Source organism: Limanda limanda, chromosome 12 (assembly GCF_963576545.1).
Source record: "Limanda limanda chromosome 12, fLimLim1.1, whole genome shotgun sequence".
NCBI lineage: Eukaryota > Metazoa > Chordata > Actinopteri > Pleuronectiformes > Pleuronectidae > Limanda > Limanda limanda.
Window position 1 is genome coordinate 9,345,422 of NC_083647.1, and position 15,838 is coordinate 9,361,259.

Sequence of the window (15,838 nt, forward strand, 5' to 3'; positions counted from 1 at the left end):
TTGACTCTTCTTCTTCTTATTCCAGAGAAAAAGATTTAAAACATGGGAAATGTAATTGTGAACCATATAAATAAAAATATGTTTTCTCAAGTAGCCTATTAGATACATAATTTTATTTATTTATAGATATATTTATGATCTTTTTTAAAATAATGATAAATGGCATGTTGCAAAGTCAAGTTATTTAAGTTATTCAGCAGGTTGCAAAGTCCGATTTATTTGTGACTTGATCATTTGTTGACACTGTTAAGATATGAATTTACATTATTTATCTTAGACTAATCAATATATTATGTGTTATTTGTATATCCTAATGTTACATTTGACCCCAGGTAAAACTAACCCAGACTATAGGGCGATCTGGAACATTTTAATTCTGGTGTTTCAGGACTTAACTGTGAATTTTCTGTTTGGGTTGTAAAATTAACAGCGACACAATTTTAAAGTAGACACATACAACTAGTTTACATAGCAATTTTGATTGCCTCTGAGAGGCATATAGGCATTCACAATTTAACAGCTATCTCCCTGGTTCCTTCTACTTTGTAGCAGAGTATTTAATATATTTGCAGTCAGGAATGACATGAAAAAGCCTTGTCCTTGGTATTGTTTTTTGTCATTTTATTTTAAAATTTGTGAATTACTTTTGTATGATAATAATATACAGAAAAATGATGAAGCATTGCAGGTTACACTGGTGTGGAGATTTCAGATTCACATGAATGCAGCACATCAGCCTCATCAGGGTGATTGCCAGCAGCTTTTCGTTCTGTTTCTGCTCTCATTTAGGTCCCACATGTGGCTGTAGAGTCACTCAGCTTGGTCCACTCTGAGCTCTGAAATGGGGCTGTTTGGGACCTTTGTTAGCATTTTTGTTGGACATCTTGTCTCTGTTCACTCAGTGATCATAAATAGGCATGATGCCACGCTCTCCCGGGATTATCCAGGATTACCTGATGATCTCGAGCCTTTGTCATTTGAGAGAAACTTGGATTTCTTTCCGTACGACACCATCTTCAGCTCCTGGCGAACCCGCGGCCCTGACTTCCACCTGCTCGCTGACCTTCCTCCCATCCTGAACGTTCCCAGAGTGCAGGTGTTCTGTGATCAGTCTCAGCTCACTGTGCTGGTGGATAAGAGGTCCAACGGTGCCATGTTGACCGCAGAGGAGATTCAGTTGGGTGATGGCTGCTATAGCAACAGAGAGCGACCAAACCAATTTGTCTTCACTTACAGCGTGGACGAGTGCGGAACCACACTTGCAGTGAGTTGACCAGATTCTCCTCTTACTTTCAGCAATTCTTTGTGAGGCTTTCTCCGAACCCTCCCTCTTGTCTTGCAGATGCATAATGGTTTGGTGATGTTTGCCAACACCATCCATATTAATCTCAAAAAACCACTTGCCCCCTGGTGGCAAACTCCTTCCACGGTACACGTCTCCTGCATCCCAAAGAGGTGAGCAACCAGAGCCATCTGATGGTGATTGCTAAAATACGCATACTAAAGATAAACTGCATGTCTTTACAGGTCGTATGTTCCTCCAAGCTCGTCAGACTCAGTGGCACCTTCTGAGAACAGCAGGCGATTCAATATCAAAGTTGTGACATGTGAGTAATGACTCGTCCCCTTATGAAATTACATTTTAATTCAAAATGTATTAGTTCTGCACCAAATTGCACAACATTTTTGATCTTCCTTAATCAATATCCACGGATTAATCCCTGGTGAATCAGGGAACATGTTAAACACCCTCTCACAATGTTAAAGAAAATGGGGGTGCCCTCTGATGTTGATCCGCACCAAATTTTAATGCGTCTTCCTTGTGTAATGCTCCACCCCTCCACAACTTTTTTGTATAAAAATCATGAGGTCAGTAGATTTAGTGTTATCCTGCTAATAAAACAACACAAACAGGCAGACGAAAACATAACCTGTTGTGATGCTGTTACATTGGGGATTTCATTTGCAAACACTGAGTTTTTACTGTTTCCTGTAGCTTCCTGGACCAGTGTCACGGAGTCAAATGTCTATGAAAGAGGCCAAGTTATCAACCTGCAGGTGTCTGCCCAAACTACACCTGATCAGCAGCTTTTCATCCAGTCCTGCTTCGTCTCTGCGACCCCGGAGCCTCGGAGTAAACCCCGGCATGCAGTCATAATGAACAAAGGGTGAGCATCCAGCTTGTCAGGTCATCAGCACTCCACTGTGTGTCTAAATTTTCAATATCTGTGGCAGGTGCACAGCCCCACTGGGTTCTCCTCATCCTGTCGCACAGTTTGTGGCCTCCAGCAGAAGGGATGTGGTCAATTTAGCTCTGAACACATCATATCTCATTTCTGAGGTGAGTCCTTTTTTTTGTTTTTACCTGTGTGATAGTCAAACATTTTCTGAACTATTTCTTTAAATAATCCACCTAAAGAGAAAATCTAAAACTTAAATTGACCAGAAAGTCATGCCCCTAAGCATAAAAAGGTGACTTATCGGATGCCCCAAATGCATATTTCAAGGCATTTCTTCCGATCTATAGTTCAGATATAACCTACAGCTTTGACAACAATATTAAGTGATACTCTTACATCCACTAAGGAGGCCGTTTTGTCTAACAGGATTATATAAAAACTACTAGATGGATGACAATGAAACGTGGTGAAGGATATGTCAGTGGAAAATGCATTAAATCTTATTGCGGATAGGGGTGAGGATCAAGGAATATATATATATATATATTAAAAAAAAATTCTTGCCTTCAACTGGCAGGTGTTTTTTAAAAAAAAAGTTTTTTTTCAACTTCAAACATTTAGGGGGTTGCTATCAATGAGGGTGTGCGATTCAAATATGGATTTATGAGTGAAGGCTGTATAGAGGCTACACCATTGTGTAGGTTAGACATGTGGTGTGGACCTATAGCTCAATGGCTTTTAATTTAAGGGAACACTTGGGCCTTGGTCGAGGTATAAATTATATTAAGTGCCATTCTAGTTATATGATTTCCCTGACAGGCCTCAGGTTTCTGCTGTTCAACTGAGTGACCTTATTAACTCTTTATTTATCTTTTCCCCCTCCTTGAAGCTCTATGTTCACTGCAGCGTGATCCTCTCACAACAGGGTGTCACTCATGACTCTAAATCCTGCAACTACAACTTACTCCAGTCTAGGTACAATACTCATCCACTAACAAAAATATAAACACAGTTGTATTCTGTTGCTTTACCATGACTTCTAAAATGTTCTCATGTCAGGTGGGAAGACCTCGGTGGAGACGTTGAGGTATGCGAGTGCTGCAGCTCAAAGTGTAAAGCCCTGTCAGTGAGGCCCCATCCTGCAGGTCAGTGCTATTTTTAACATGCAATAATTAATATTTGGGGGTATTTCTTAACTTGGGGCCTCATGTCATTTCAGATCAGATCAGGGCTACACTCAGCATTGGTCCATTGGTCATTGTGGACAAGGATATTGAGATGAGCTCAGAACACGAGGTCCCTGAACCACAAAAAAAGCCCTCTGCCCCCGTTATCAACTCCATGCAGTCTGACGCTGCAGTCACAGGAGATTCAATCATTCCTGGTGCTTCTCGATCAAGAAGCAAGGTCTCGTCACCTCCACAGGGTGTAGTCATGGTGAGTCAGGACCCTGCAGCCAGACTGACCCTTTGGCTGCCTGGACAACTGCAGCAGACTGAAGACGGTTTGACAAATCGGTTCAAGGCAAGAGACACATTTTCAAATGACCTTCATGCGCCACAACCTTCAAATCTCCCCATAAACCAGATCGAAGGTCAAAATCTCAATGGACAAAAAATTGACTCTTCATTACTGAATCTGAAGCTTCCTGTAATGGATGACGGATGGTTGATTCCAGCTTTCGCAGAGGATTCTCCAAGACAAACATGGCCTGGAAGCTCTACAGTGTTTGGCCCAGACGTTCCACAAGTCGACATCATTCTGCTGGCTGAGGCGACTGTAAATGACCTTGACCGGGTTCATTTTGACCAATTGGAAGATGAGCCGGCTCAAATGCAGGCAGACGCAGCCGTGACGCCCGAAAAACCAACAAATTATGTCAAACCAATAATTCGCTCAAAACTTGAGTTCTCCAAAGGCACAGATGGGACACAGACACTGAGTTATGAGGAAGAGGCGGTGGAGCCTGAAGAGGGAAAAGGTGGAACTAGAGGATGTGGGATGGATGGGTCTAAAAGAAAACAGGAGCCCGGACAGAAGGGGCTGCGCTCCGCCTTCCTAGATCTGCTGAGGTATGGAAACATGGAAATATTGTATATTTTTGTAATGTCATTGTAGAAGCTACTAATTTATATTCTCTTCTCCTCAGGAGGATGGACAAAGCAGAATAATTACATCTATTTTTATAATTGTAGTTTAATGTAATAAACTGTTGAGCAATATTCTGGACTTTCTTTATTAAGTGTCATTCCAAACTTTTGGTTTTGAACAGATTGGATATGAAGATGGCTGATGCAGCTCCTTTTCCTCCCACTACTCATGAATTAAACTTGGAAATCCCAATTACAAACGTTGCCATCTTGCACATATCAGCCCGAGTCTGCAACATTTGGGGGGGGGGGGGGGGGTAGAGTTGCAGTATTGAGGTCCGGTCAATACACAGCTCGAGTCACTTTCAGCTGTGTGCCGTGATGTTTTTAAAACATTAACTAAGAATGGCACTCAGTGCAGCTTATACCTCCACCAGGGCCCAACAGTCCCCTTAAATTCAATCTGCACAAACCATTCCCCCATTAATAAATATCTGTCCTGTACAAATACATGTTTCCTTTTTCACCCACCTCCATGAATAATTCCATGGGAAATCAATAAATTCCCCCAAAACGGCTATTATTGCAATGTTAAAATCTGCACCAGAACTCAATGGGTTACTTACGGACCCGCACTGCATCCTTCCAAGTTCTGTGGTTATCAATCCTGTCGGGTTTTTTTTGTTTAAGTAACCCCAACTGATAAACATAACCCCCTCAGCATAGGTAATTAAAACCAAACACGCTAGAGAAAAATGTCTTTAGCATGATACGCAACATTAGCATGATACACACTATACCCAAAATGACAGAGGTCGTCTCTGAGAACTTTGACTTTTTATTCTGGTCCATTCCCATCCTATTACATGAAGGAGCAGGTCTATGTATGGACTAAACTGCAGCCAGCCATCAGGCAGTGAACAAGATGCTTTGACTTCACTTAAAGTTTTCACTTAATCAATCTTTATTTTATTGAATAATATTCAACTGTACATCAGGTACAATTGTAAAGATAAAATGGACATAAAGCTAAATATTGTAAAGCTTAAAGGAATGATATGATAATGAGGCTTATTTTCTAAACCACATTCTCATGTAAAACACATTGCACATTTTTGTATAAGGTCGAATGTATATGGTTTTAAGAAGCAAATTAGATTTCCACTCATAAAAAATGTACACTAGCTTAACGTCTTTTTTTGACAGTATTAATTTCATTATTTAACTGTTCTTCCACTGTTCAGTCGTCCTGTTTAGCATGAATAAGCAGTTTTCAGGGTGCATTTCCTCTTAGATGTCGCTGTGGGGAGCAGGGCTGAGTAGTTGGGACGGTGGAGTGTGCTCTCTCTCTTTTACACTGTGCGTGTGTGTGTGTGTGTGTGTGTGTGTGTGTGTGTGTGAGACCCCGGCCCCTGTTTCCTCCGCACCTCTCTCTCTGTATAAAGTGCCCACGCTTCCCTCCCGCAGTCTCTTTCAACGACCACAAAACAACCGTGAGTGTCTAACTCACCGTGCTAGACAAAAAAACTTTAAAATATAAAAAAAATACAAAATACAAAATAACTACAAAATCTAAATAAAAACAAGAACAAGAAATACTTGAAACAAACGCTTTAAAAAAATCGTAAAAAATTGTAATTTAAAAAAATATCGTAAACAAGAGGCCTCGGGCTTATCCCGACGTTGGCGTCTTTAAAAAAACAAACAAAAAAAAAACAAGGAGGAATCGGAATAGTTCGGGATTTATTTTTTATTTTCTTTTTCAATTCAGATTTTTCTTTTTTCTTTTATTTAAAGTTTTCGTCACCGGGCTGGATCAGACAGCCACAGACCTCCCAGTCTTTATTCTGACGAGAAAACCGCACTCCGGACTCCTTCATATCGGCTTTTTTTGAATGATCATTTTCTGTTCGAGAGAAGCTTCATTTTAACTGAGTCACGTCCGAGGAATGAACACAGCCACCGGGAGTTATCCGATGGCTTCTCTCTACGTGGGCGACCTGCACCCGGACATCACCGAGGCGATGCTGTACGAGAAGTTCAGCCCTGCCGGACCGGTGCTCTCTATCCGGGTCTGTCGAGACATGATCACCCGGCGATCCCTGGGGTACGCGTATGTCAACTTCTCCCAGCCTGCAGACGGTAAGAGGACATGTCCTGTCCCCGTGTGTGTGTGTCTGCTGTACACACCTGTATAGAAAAGGCAGAGAAGCATGAACCCCTCCAATGTTGACAATGTCACCATATGCTTTCAATGTCAAGCCTCAAACTGTCAACATAACAGCATGCAACAATAATGATAGATTAGATTTATCTGTCAAAACATGTTTGCACACACAATAATAACTGGATAGATCCATCAAAAATACTGTATAGTCTGAATTGCACATTTACCTCATCCAAATGTATAGCCTACTACAGTCCAAATAAATAGGCTAAACTTACCCATGATCGCACATTACCTTACTGCTGTAACACAATTGCATAACCCAATATCACAAGATTTATATATCGACCTAATTATCATGTGTCCATTTTTGTCTTTGACTCTATTCTTCAACAAATTCTCTTCATCTTCAGTGAATCAACAACCGAAAACGATAGTTAATCTGCTGGAGTTTTGGAAAATTAGCTCAGTCACTTGCAGTTCATGTGCCTGGTTGTCCCACTTCTTGTGTACTGCTGGAAATATATGTCACTGCGGTTGTCCCAGCCCCGAACCAATGTAGTGTTTGACTTATGCTTTAAAGTCAACAGAAAAGCTGAAATACAGACGTTTATCCTGGTTGATCTTTCGCGTTCTGCCCAAACTGACCCATTTCTGCTCCTATTTTAAGGCAGAGTGAAACTAATTCCCACTGCACGCCGCTGCCATATTTCCACTGAGTGTGAGAAAACGGGACGAGCACAGCTGAATAATAACCTACTGTATGGTCTGATTGATAAACCAGTTTGATTTACTCCCAGGTTCATTTTCTAACTGGTTGGTGATTAGTTGAATCTTAATCCAGGCTAATTCTTGATCTATTAGGACCTGATGCCACATGTACGAAGTGCCTTTATTCGGAGGGTTGTCCATGTACAACCAGTGGTATTGAACATTGAGCAGTTGTAGCAGGTGGTTGTGTTGCCGTCAGTGGCCTGGTGATAATGTTGACTTTGTCTGGACCCTTTTTTTTTCTTCTGTGGTCGCGTATCAACACCTGTGACAACTTCTCTGTGCTCACGTCGGCTCCCAACAGCTGGATTAATGATGGTTTACAACCAGCTCACTCCCAGTGAGATGGTCTCACTCGCTGTGAAAGGCCTTGAGTGAGAAGACACCATTTGTTCTTGGGAGGTTTAGATGTGAAGTGGGGGAAGGGGGCTTCTGGGTATTTAGATGGTGTCCAAACCATGCACGTGTCTGTGGGTCTATAGGCGTTAAAACACAAATAATGATGAGATGGTTTGTGAACCAAGAGCGGTGACTGGTCACTACAGATGACTTCATGCAGCCAATTGTCTTTATTTTACATATCATACATGTGAACACTCCAGAGACTTGGTGTTACACATCTAAGAATTCCTGTTGAATATGTCTCTTTGCGATCGATGGTACAGAGTGCTCCTCTCACACTCCTCACCAGCACATACCTCTCAGGACCCCTCTCTAAATATAGAGCTTCTATCTGAGCAACCGGAAATCTGCCTGCCCATAATACTTTACCTATTAAATGACAGAAAGAAACATTTAACAACACTGACTATTTCAGCGTACATCTTTCTAAATGGGATCATGTAATCCAAAAACACTCATCTTGTATTCCATAGAGGAACTTTCCATGTTTGACAGTGATGCACACACGCACTCGAACAGACACACACACAACTTCTCTGAGCACATGGGTTGTAAAGTACAATTGTGAGCCAAACTGCTGATGCCAGCAGACGCAAGGCAGCTCCGTTTTGTTTACCAGACACTTTTAGCTGGATAGCCCGGCCTGCGTTTGTGTGTGTGTGTTACTGTGGAGTGACTGAACAAAAGGGTGTTTGGTATTTGTGCCAACGTGGACATTAAGAGCCTGTGTGATAATTAAAGCAATAGACAGTGAAAAGCTATAAAGACAAACCTGAAACACACTATTTCTGATGCTGTTGTCTAAGGTTCTTCCACTGTAACTGGCCCATAGGTGGGATGCTGCCTAGCAGCATGTGTTGAGTCACAGTACAGGGGCCATGTGCTTGCTGACTGCAGCTGCCCCATACCACATGTCCCAGCTGCTCACAGAGAACTTGTCAGCCTCATAGTCGACTGCAGTATCTGTGCGTACTCTGTAAACGGGCTGGCAGGGATCCTCCATTGTGGCACACACAGCCCAGGAGGACAAACTATTTTAATAGTTGCCTCATGTTACATGTCCAGGAATTTTATTATTTTGGGGCTGTTGTTATTAGTGTAAAGCACATGGCTGCATTCTAGTCACTGTTGCACAATGGGACGGTCAGAATAGAAATTTGTTTTTACTACGAACGATGAAAGCATGATATGTTGCATCATATCAGTAACTGATATGTTTTCAGACTCTTGTCTCTGTGTAAACAGTCCCCCATGACCTTTCCCTCCGCCCCTCTGACCCTCCTCCCCCAGCTGAGAGAGCCCTGGACACCATGAACTTTGACGTGGTTAAAGGGAAGCCCATCAGAATCATGTGGTCCCAGAGAGACCCCTCCCTCAGGAAGTCTGGAGTGGGCAACGTGTTCATCAAGAACCTCGACAAGACCATTGACAACAAGGCCCTGTACGACACCTTCTCCGCCTTCGGCAACATCCTCTCCTGCAAGGTAGAAGTTTCCCCTAAGCGTCAGCGGGGGACTTTAAATGAGGGGAATGATCCCACTTTCCTATCCTGCTCAAAAGCTATCTGTTAGCTTAGCATAAAGACCGGAAACAGGAGAACAAGGGTAACCTGACTCCATCCATAATGTTGTTTTAATGGGGTTATGGTTGTTGTTTAATTCCCACTCTCTCAGACATCTTTCTTTAATTCACATTATTTGCTACATTTCAGTATGGACTCAAAACAACCAAAACATAATTAGACATTCCTATGGGTTCTGTTTTCTGCAAGTGGTTTTCTATTGAAGACCAAAACTGCCATAATTACAAACTAAGAAATAACTAAATGACTCAATAATATACAAAATACATCCAAAAATACATAATTAAATGTATAAAATATAATAGATAAATAAGTAAATAATAACAAAAACTTTTTAATGGTGAAAAGGTCACTTATTTATTTATTTATTTATACATACTACATACACAGCTGGCCCCATTGAATGACTTGATAATATATATAAATAAAATAAAGGCAAAAATAAATTAAAAAAAATACATAAGAAAGACATTTATATTCCTGCATTTATCTCTCTATGTTATTTGATTTTTTCTTTATTTTTAATTTTGGAATTTCCGGCCGCTGGGGAAATAGATTTCCCCAGTTTGTTACCTTTGTCTTTATGCTAAGCTAAGCTATCCGCCTGCTGACTGTAGCTTCCTATTTTAGCGCACAGAAGTGAGTGTGGTATTAATCTTCTCATCTAAATCTCTGCAAGAAAGTGATCAAACACATTTCACAAAATGTCTCATTATAAATCTTTTAAGGTTCAGGAACTACCTGCATGTTGGCATATTCACCTATACAGTGTGTCTTTCCACTCTCCAGGTTGTGTGTGATGAAAATGGTTCCAAGGGCTATGCCTTCGTCCATTTCGAGACCCAGGACGCTGCTGACCGTGCCATTGAGAAGATGAACGGGATGCTTCTGAATGACCGCAAGGTGTGAGTGTCCGATCATCTAGGAGCACATGTTAATGCCTAATTAATATTAGGCGATGGCGACAGCTTATGTGGATCAGACTGATATAAACCTCCGATACGTTTTGTTACTCATTTATAAATCTGACGTGTGTGTTCCTGCACTTGTGTTGAGTGAACTGACTTGTCGTGTCTTTTTTCTGTTGGAGAGTTTGTGTGAGAATAATTTGACTAATAAACTCATTTCTCACTACTGCCAGTAGGAAGATAACCTCTAAACTGATAAAGAATTTTTTTTTTTTAATTTTAAAAATTCTACAACCTTTTACTAATCTTTCCTACCAGATGCATTTTTTTGTTACTTCCATTTGTCCACCTGCTGGTCACCCGTCTTGGAGTGTTTGTGTGTGTGTGTGTATGACCACGCTTGTGTGTTTTAGTGATGGATCGAATGCAGGAATGCAATACTGGATGGCAGAAGGGGAGAGGTCGTCGTAGCAAGGTATATAAGATCATTTGGTCGTCCTCAGCTTTCCTTTGTACTGTGAGACTCTGTCTCTCCATCCTTCTCCATCCACCTCCTCATCCAGTTTGGACCAAGAGTTCTGATGGTAGTCACTGTGTAGCATGCCAACATATCTGCCTGCCTCTGGTGATGTTAACAGAAGTTTGATGTGGTTGTTTTTCAATGTTTACTACAGGAATGATGATGAAATGTAGCTGTGACGTTGTAAATGTCGTCCATGTTTATTGTCAAAGGAACCTTTACCTATAGTGCTTGCGTGGTCAGGTCTGTGCGGAGCCTTCTTAAGCTGGACACCCGGATGACCAGTGTTTTTTTCGATCGGAACAAGAGATGGAGCCTGGTTTGCTTTTCAAGTTTCTCAGGACTGTTTTACGAGAGTGTGTTTTGCTGCTCTCCCTCCATTTTCAGGTTCGTTGGTCGTTTCAAATCGCGCAAAGAACGGGAGGCTGAACTCGGTGCCAGAGCCAAAGAGTTTACCAATGTCTACATCAAGAACTTTGGGGACGATATGGACGATGAGCGGCTGAAGGTGTTTTTTGAGAAATACGGTAAATTGATTTTTATCCATATCTGACACAGATATTCACTGGTCCATGGGTATTGATGTCCGTCATGGCGAAAACCTTCAAAGAACTCGTTAGCAAGTTGTCTATAAAGTAAAAGCACGTGTTGGGTTTGTTCCTGAAATGCTTTATAATGATGAACTACAAAGCTTGTGAACTTGGGACTGAAGAGTGTGTCGATTGTTTAACAGATATAGTCGACATGCGATGTATGAAAAAATAACACTCAACTCAGTCAATCCTTCAAATATATACACGGATGAATCAAATTCAGTTTTATCTTATGAAAAGCATTGACTAACGAAATAGATAAACCAGGTAGGATGAACAAAAAGTTTTCACAAACAATAAAAGGTGACAGTACATTGTAGAACTGTTTGCACTTGTTACCTAAAAACCCTAATCTAGACTTCTTCTTGTTTTTCGTCCACGTTTTTTGGCCTGTGCAGGTAAAACCCTCAGCGTAAAAGTGATGACAGACCCCACTGGCAAATCCAGAGGCTTTGGATTTGTTAGTTACGAGAAACACGAGGATGCTAACCAGGTACTTTGGGCCCATGGAAATGTGAAAAGTGTATTTTCATGTCTTAGCAAGTTCCTCTGATAACTCTGTCTTCATCTTAAGGCAGTAGAGGAAATGAACGGCACTGACCTCAATGGCAAGACCGTGTTTGTGGGGCGGGCGCAGAAGAAGATGGAGCGGCAGAACGAGCTGAAGAGGAAGTTTGAGATGCTGAAACAAGAAAGGATCAGTCGTTATCAGGTCAGCAGGAACATAAACGTTGGATACAGTCACTATTATATATTTTTCTTCGATGATATGTTTTTTTCAACGAAACTTAATGGTTGATTGTTCCCTTTCAGGGTGTAAATCTGTACATTAAGAACCTGGACGACACCATAGATGACGAGAAACTGCGTAAGGAGTTCTCTCCTTTCGGATCCATCACAAGTGCCAAGGTAAATAAAATCAGTATAACCATGCAATGCATCACCGCTACAAAATAAAACACTTATACAATACAAAATGGGTAGATTGATGGGTAGATGAGAAGATAGATGGGTGAGTGGATTGATGGATGAATGGAAAAAGATTAAAAAGTAGAAGAGAGAAATTCACTGAAAGAAAAAGGGATATTCTTATAAAAAAAGGCATAGATGTAACATATATTGCACCAGACATCATATCAGTGAAGTCATTGAAGTGTTTGGGATACATATGGCCATGAGGTTGAAACTTTTTTAAGGCTTCGGTTTTAAGGCTTCAGTTTTTAAGACCTGAAGCCTTTTCCCAACTTTAAAAGTTGATGTCCAGGATGGGATGTGTCTTTAACTATGTTGGCAGCGGGAGGCGAGAGGGCAGTGGTCAGCATGAGACAATGTGTGTGTTTGAATCTACCCAGACACACTCCCTCTTTATTTCAGGTGATGCTGGAGGAGGGCCGCTCCAAAGGCTTCGGCTTCGTCTGCTTCTCCTCCCCTGAAGAAGCCACCAAGGCCGTGACCGAGATGAACGGCCGGATCGTTGGCTCCAAACCTCTCTACGTGGCTCTGGCTCAGCGCAAAGAGGAGCGCAAGGCCCACCTCACCAATCAGTACATGCAGCGTATCGCAGGCATGAGAGCCATGCCCGCTAATGCCATCATCAATCAGTTCCAGCCCACCAGCGGATACTTCATGCCAGCAGTGCCACAGGTGTGACCAAGTTGACCAGAATCGTAGCTACATAAAATCATTAAATGGTTATGGGACTAGGCTGCTGTCTCCACATTCAATATCACTACTGTGGGAGCCAGAGCCTTCAGTTGCTCTGGACTAGGACTCTGGAAGTCTCTCCCACCACACATCTGCCAACTGGACTCTATCAAACTGCTTAAATCTCAACTCAAGACACATCGGATTAGATCAGTCTCCCATACATAACATAAATCCCATATGGAATTATTTATGATATATTGTCGGGTGTCATTTGGTTTCTAGAAAGATAATGTCAAATAAAATGTTTTATTTATATTACTAATCGCTGTGGTTTTGGATTCGACAGGGAGATAGTCTTAGATACAATGGATTCAAAATATGCTGACATACTTTATTTAAATTCAGAATTCCACCCAAACTTATCCAAATAAAGTTTTTGTATTGCTTGTCCCTGAGGTCACCAGGCCAACTTCTGAACTGTTATCATACCTCAACACAGTTTCTATTTTATTCCAGTAAAATGCTGTAGTCATGTCAGTGGTTTAACGCTGTTAGATGACACTGTTCTTTCTTGTCTCCAGCAGGCACAGAATAGGACTACATATTATGCACCAAATCAGCTGGCCCAAATGCGGCCCAACCCCAGGTGGCAGCAACAAGGTGGTAGAGGTCAAGGTGAGTGTTTGGCTTTCATTGACAATGCATCTATCACCACGTTCAGACTTGGTATTAAAATCTGTCCCATGTGATCAAACCATAAAGTTTGAACGCACTCAAAGCATCTGCAATGCCTCCTGAAATCTCATCACTCAGATCTCCACATTATATTAGTTGTCTGAAAAGACACCGATCACCACAGAAGGACTTATACTTTTTATTTAAAGGGTAAAATCTTTCTTCATAGCAAAGCTGCACGTAGCTCAGTTGATTCCTTCGGGCCTTCCTGACTCCTCTCTCTCCCTACCGCTCTCTTTCGCTCACTGGCTCACACAGACACACTCACATTTTGTCATCCGTCACACCTGTAAACTCAGACTGGGTAAAAACATCCTTTGGCCTCAGGAACACAAATGCCTGTGTGTTAATTTGCATGGAGAGCAGGAAAGTGGGATCTGATCACAATTGGTGTGAACAGACAAACTTAGAACTGTCAACTTGTGATGGGATCTTTCAGGATGGATGTCTATACCAGGTCTGACTAGGTCCTATCACTAACTTAGTTTCCTCAAACTTCATCATTCATTTCAAAACTTCTGCACAGTTATACATGGAGTCCATTAATGCTTCTGTCACTCAGGTGGTTTCCAGGGGATCCCCAACTCACTGCGTCAGCCAGGACCTCGGGCCAACCTGAGACACATGACTCCTAATAACAACACACAGGGACCACGAGGTGTGTTCACCAATAGCAAGCAGGCAGACAGATCACCATACACCACCATACTGTAAAAGTTGTCAAGAATCTGTGTAAATCTTGCCCCATTTCTTCTCCTCGCCACTAGGTGCTGGCCAGTCCATGGCTCCTCGTCCCTCTATGGGCGCCCCAGGCCCCAGAGCCATGCCTCCTTACAAATACGCCACTGGCGTCCGCAACCCCAACCCTCAAGTGGTGCAACCGAACGCCTTACAGCAGGTGTGTGCAAAAGATCAGTCAAAACATCCTCTCTTTCAGAAAATTATTTGAATTTTTTTGTCTTTATCATCCTCTTTATGTGTTCATTCAGGCTCAGCCAGCTGTGCACGTTCAGGGCCAGGAGCCCCTCACATCCTCCATGCTGGCTGCAGCGCCCCCTCAGGAGCAGAAACAGATGCTGGGTAAGACGTCTATTTCACAATGAATTTATTTATATTAGTTGACATTTTTCAATAAGCTGATTTATTCTCCTTCTTTTTATTTTCCAAATAGGGGAGCGTCTTTTCCCTCTGATTCAGTCAATGCATGCCAACCTGGCGGGTAAGATCACTGGCATGCTGCTGGAGATCGACAACTCTGAACTGCTGCATATGCTGGAGTCTCATGAATCTCTGCGCTCAAAGGTACGTGGCTACCTCACACTGAAGGGTCTGTCCTCTGTTTAGCACACTGCCAATGTGACTTGATACTTTACAATTTCTTTGTGCAGGTGGACGAAGCTGTCGCCGTGCTTCAGGCCCATCAGGCAAAGAAAGACGCCACTCAAAAAGTGGGCACCATGGCTACTACTGCTGCTGCTGCCACATCCTGAAGACTGTGTGCTGTATTGGAGTGGTATGATCATACACAAGCAGAAAACCAATTCATGATCATGCATATTTGAGTTTTCGTGGCACTAATGAAAAATGTTTGCTTTGTTTCAGGGCCAAGAAAAAGCCAATGGGAAGAGAAACACTACGCTGACTCCAAACACCAGAGCCTTCTGAAGTATAATGCAAAAATTAAAAACCAAGAAAAATTATTTTTCTTTGCTTGACATTTGATACTTGATTTGAAATGAAGGACTCATGTTTTCATTGGTCTGGGGTATTCTCAATAAAGGGATGATACATCAAGGTCACCACTCTTGTGTTATTTTAATCCTTGAATGTAACCTGTTGTGTTCAGTTTCAAGAAAGTGTGTTTATCTGATAAACAGTCATTAGTGTTACAGGGTAATGGGCAGAATAGTCAGGCCATAAGTTATATAATATTAAATATCATACTGTATTTTTATTTTGGCTGAGCAGGAGTCCTTTGGACTGATGGTTGATAAAAGTGACATTAAAGTGGAAAAGATAGTATTTAAGTTTTCCTCTTAAAGAGGTATTTCGCATTCAAGACAGAAAGATAAGTAAAAAAAAAAAATTGTCACTGATCCTTAAATTAGAAACATCAAGGTAATAATCATAACCATGATTTAAAGGTCTGACTTTTGCATTTTTATATATTAGGCTCTTAAATTCGTAATCTCGAATTGCTTCTAATTCATTATTTAAGTCTCGATGTTGTCATGGATAAATAT

The 15,838-nt window shown here is 41.6% G+C and overlaps 1 protein-coding gene across 1 annotated transcript; it reads left to right on the forward strand.

Moving 5' to 3' along the window:
• The first annotated feature begins 6,219 nt into the window (after positions 1-6,219).
• Positions 6,220-15,354, forward strand: pabpc4 (poly(A) binding protein, cytoplasmic 4 (inducible form)). The gene is made up of 15 exons (XM_061083042.1): positions 6,220-6,412; positions 8,901-9,094; positions 9,982-10,097; positions 11,008-11,147; positions 11,612-11,706; positions 11,788-11,925; positions 12,027-12,122; positions 12,588-12,857; positions 13,445-13,535; positions 14,158-14,253; positions 14,363-14,493; positions 14,585-14,675; positions 14,767-14,897; positions 14,984-15,108; positions 15,198-15,354. The coding sequence occupies exons 1-14, from the start codon at positions 6,220-6,222 to the stop codon at positions 15,083-15,085; spliced, it is 1,884 nt and encodes a 627-aa protein (XP_060939025.1). The 3' UTR covers positions 15,086-15,108; positions 15,198-15,354.
• The last annotated feature ends 484 nt before the right edge of the window (positions 15,355-15,838 follow it).

What these genes read in the sequence shown, in the direction of transcription:
- pabpc4 (XM_061083042.1), top strand. Translation starts at nt 6,220, where the DNA reads ATGAACACAGCCACCGGGAGTTATCCGATGGCTTCTCTCTACGTGGGC. An exon ending in AAAGGATCAGTCGTTATCAG is followed by an intron (nt 11,926 to 12,026) that starts GTCAGCAGGAAC and finishes GTTCCCTTTCAG; the next exon opens with GGTGTAAATCTGTACATTAA. An exon ending in ATGAATCTCTGCGCTCAAAG is followed by an intron (nt 14,898 to 14,983) that starts GTACGTGGCTAC and finishes TTCTTTGTGCAG; the next exon opens with GTGGACGAAGCTGTCGCCGT.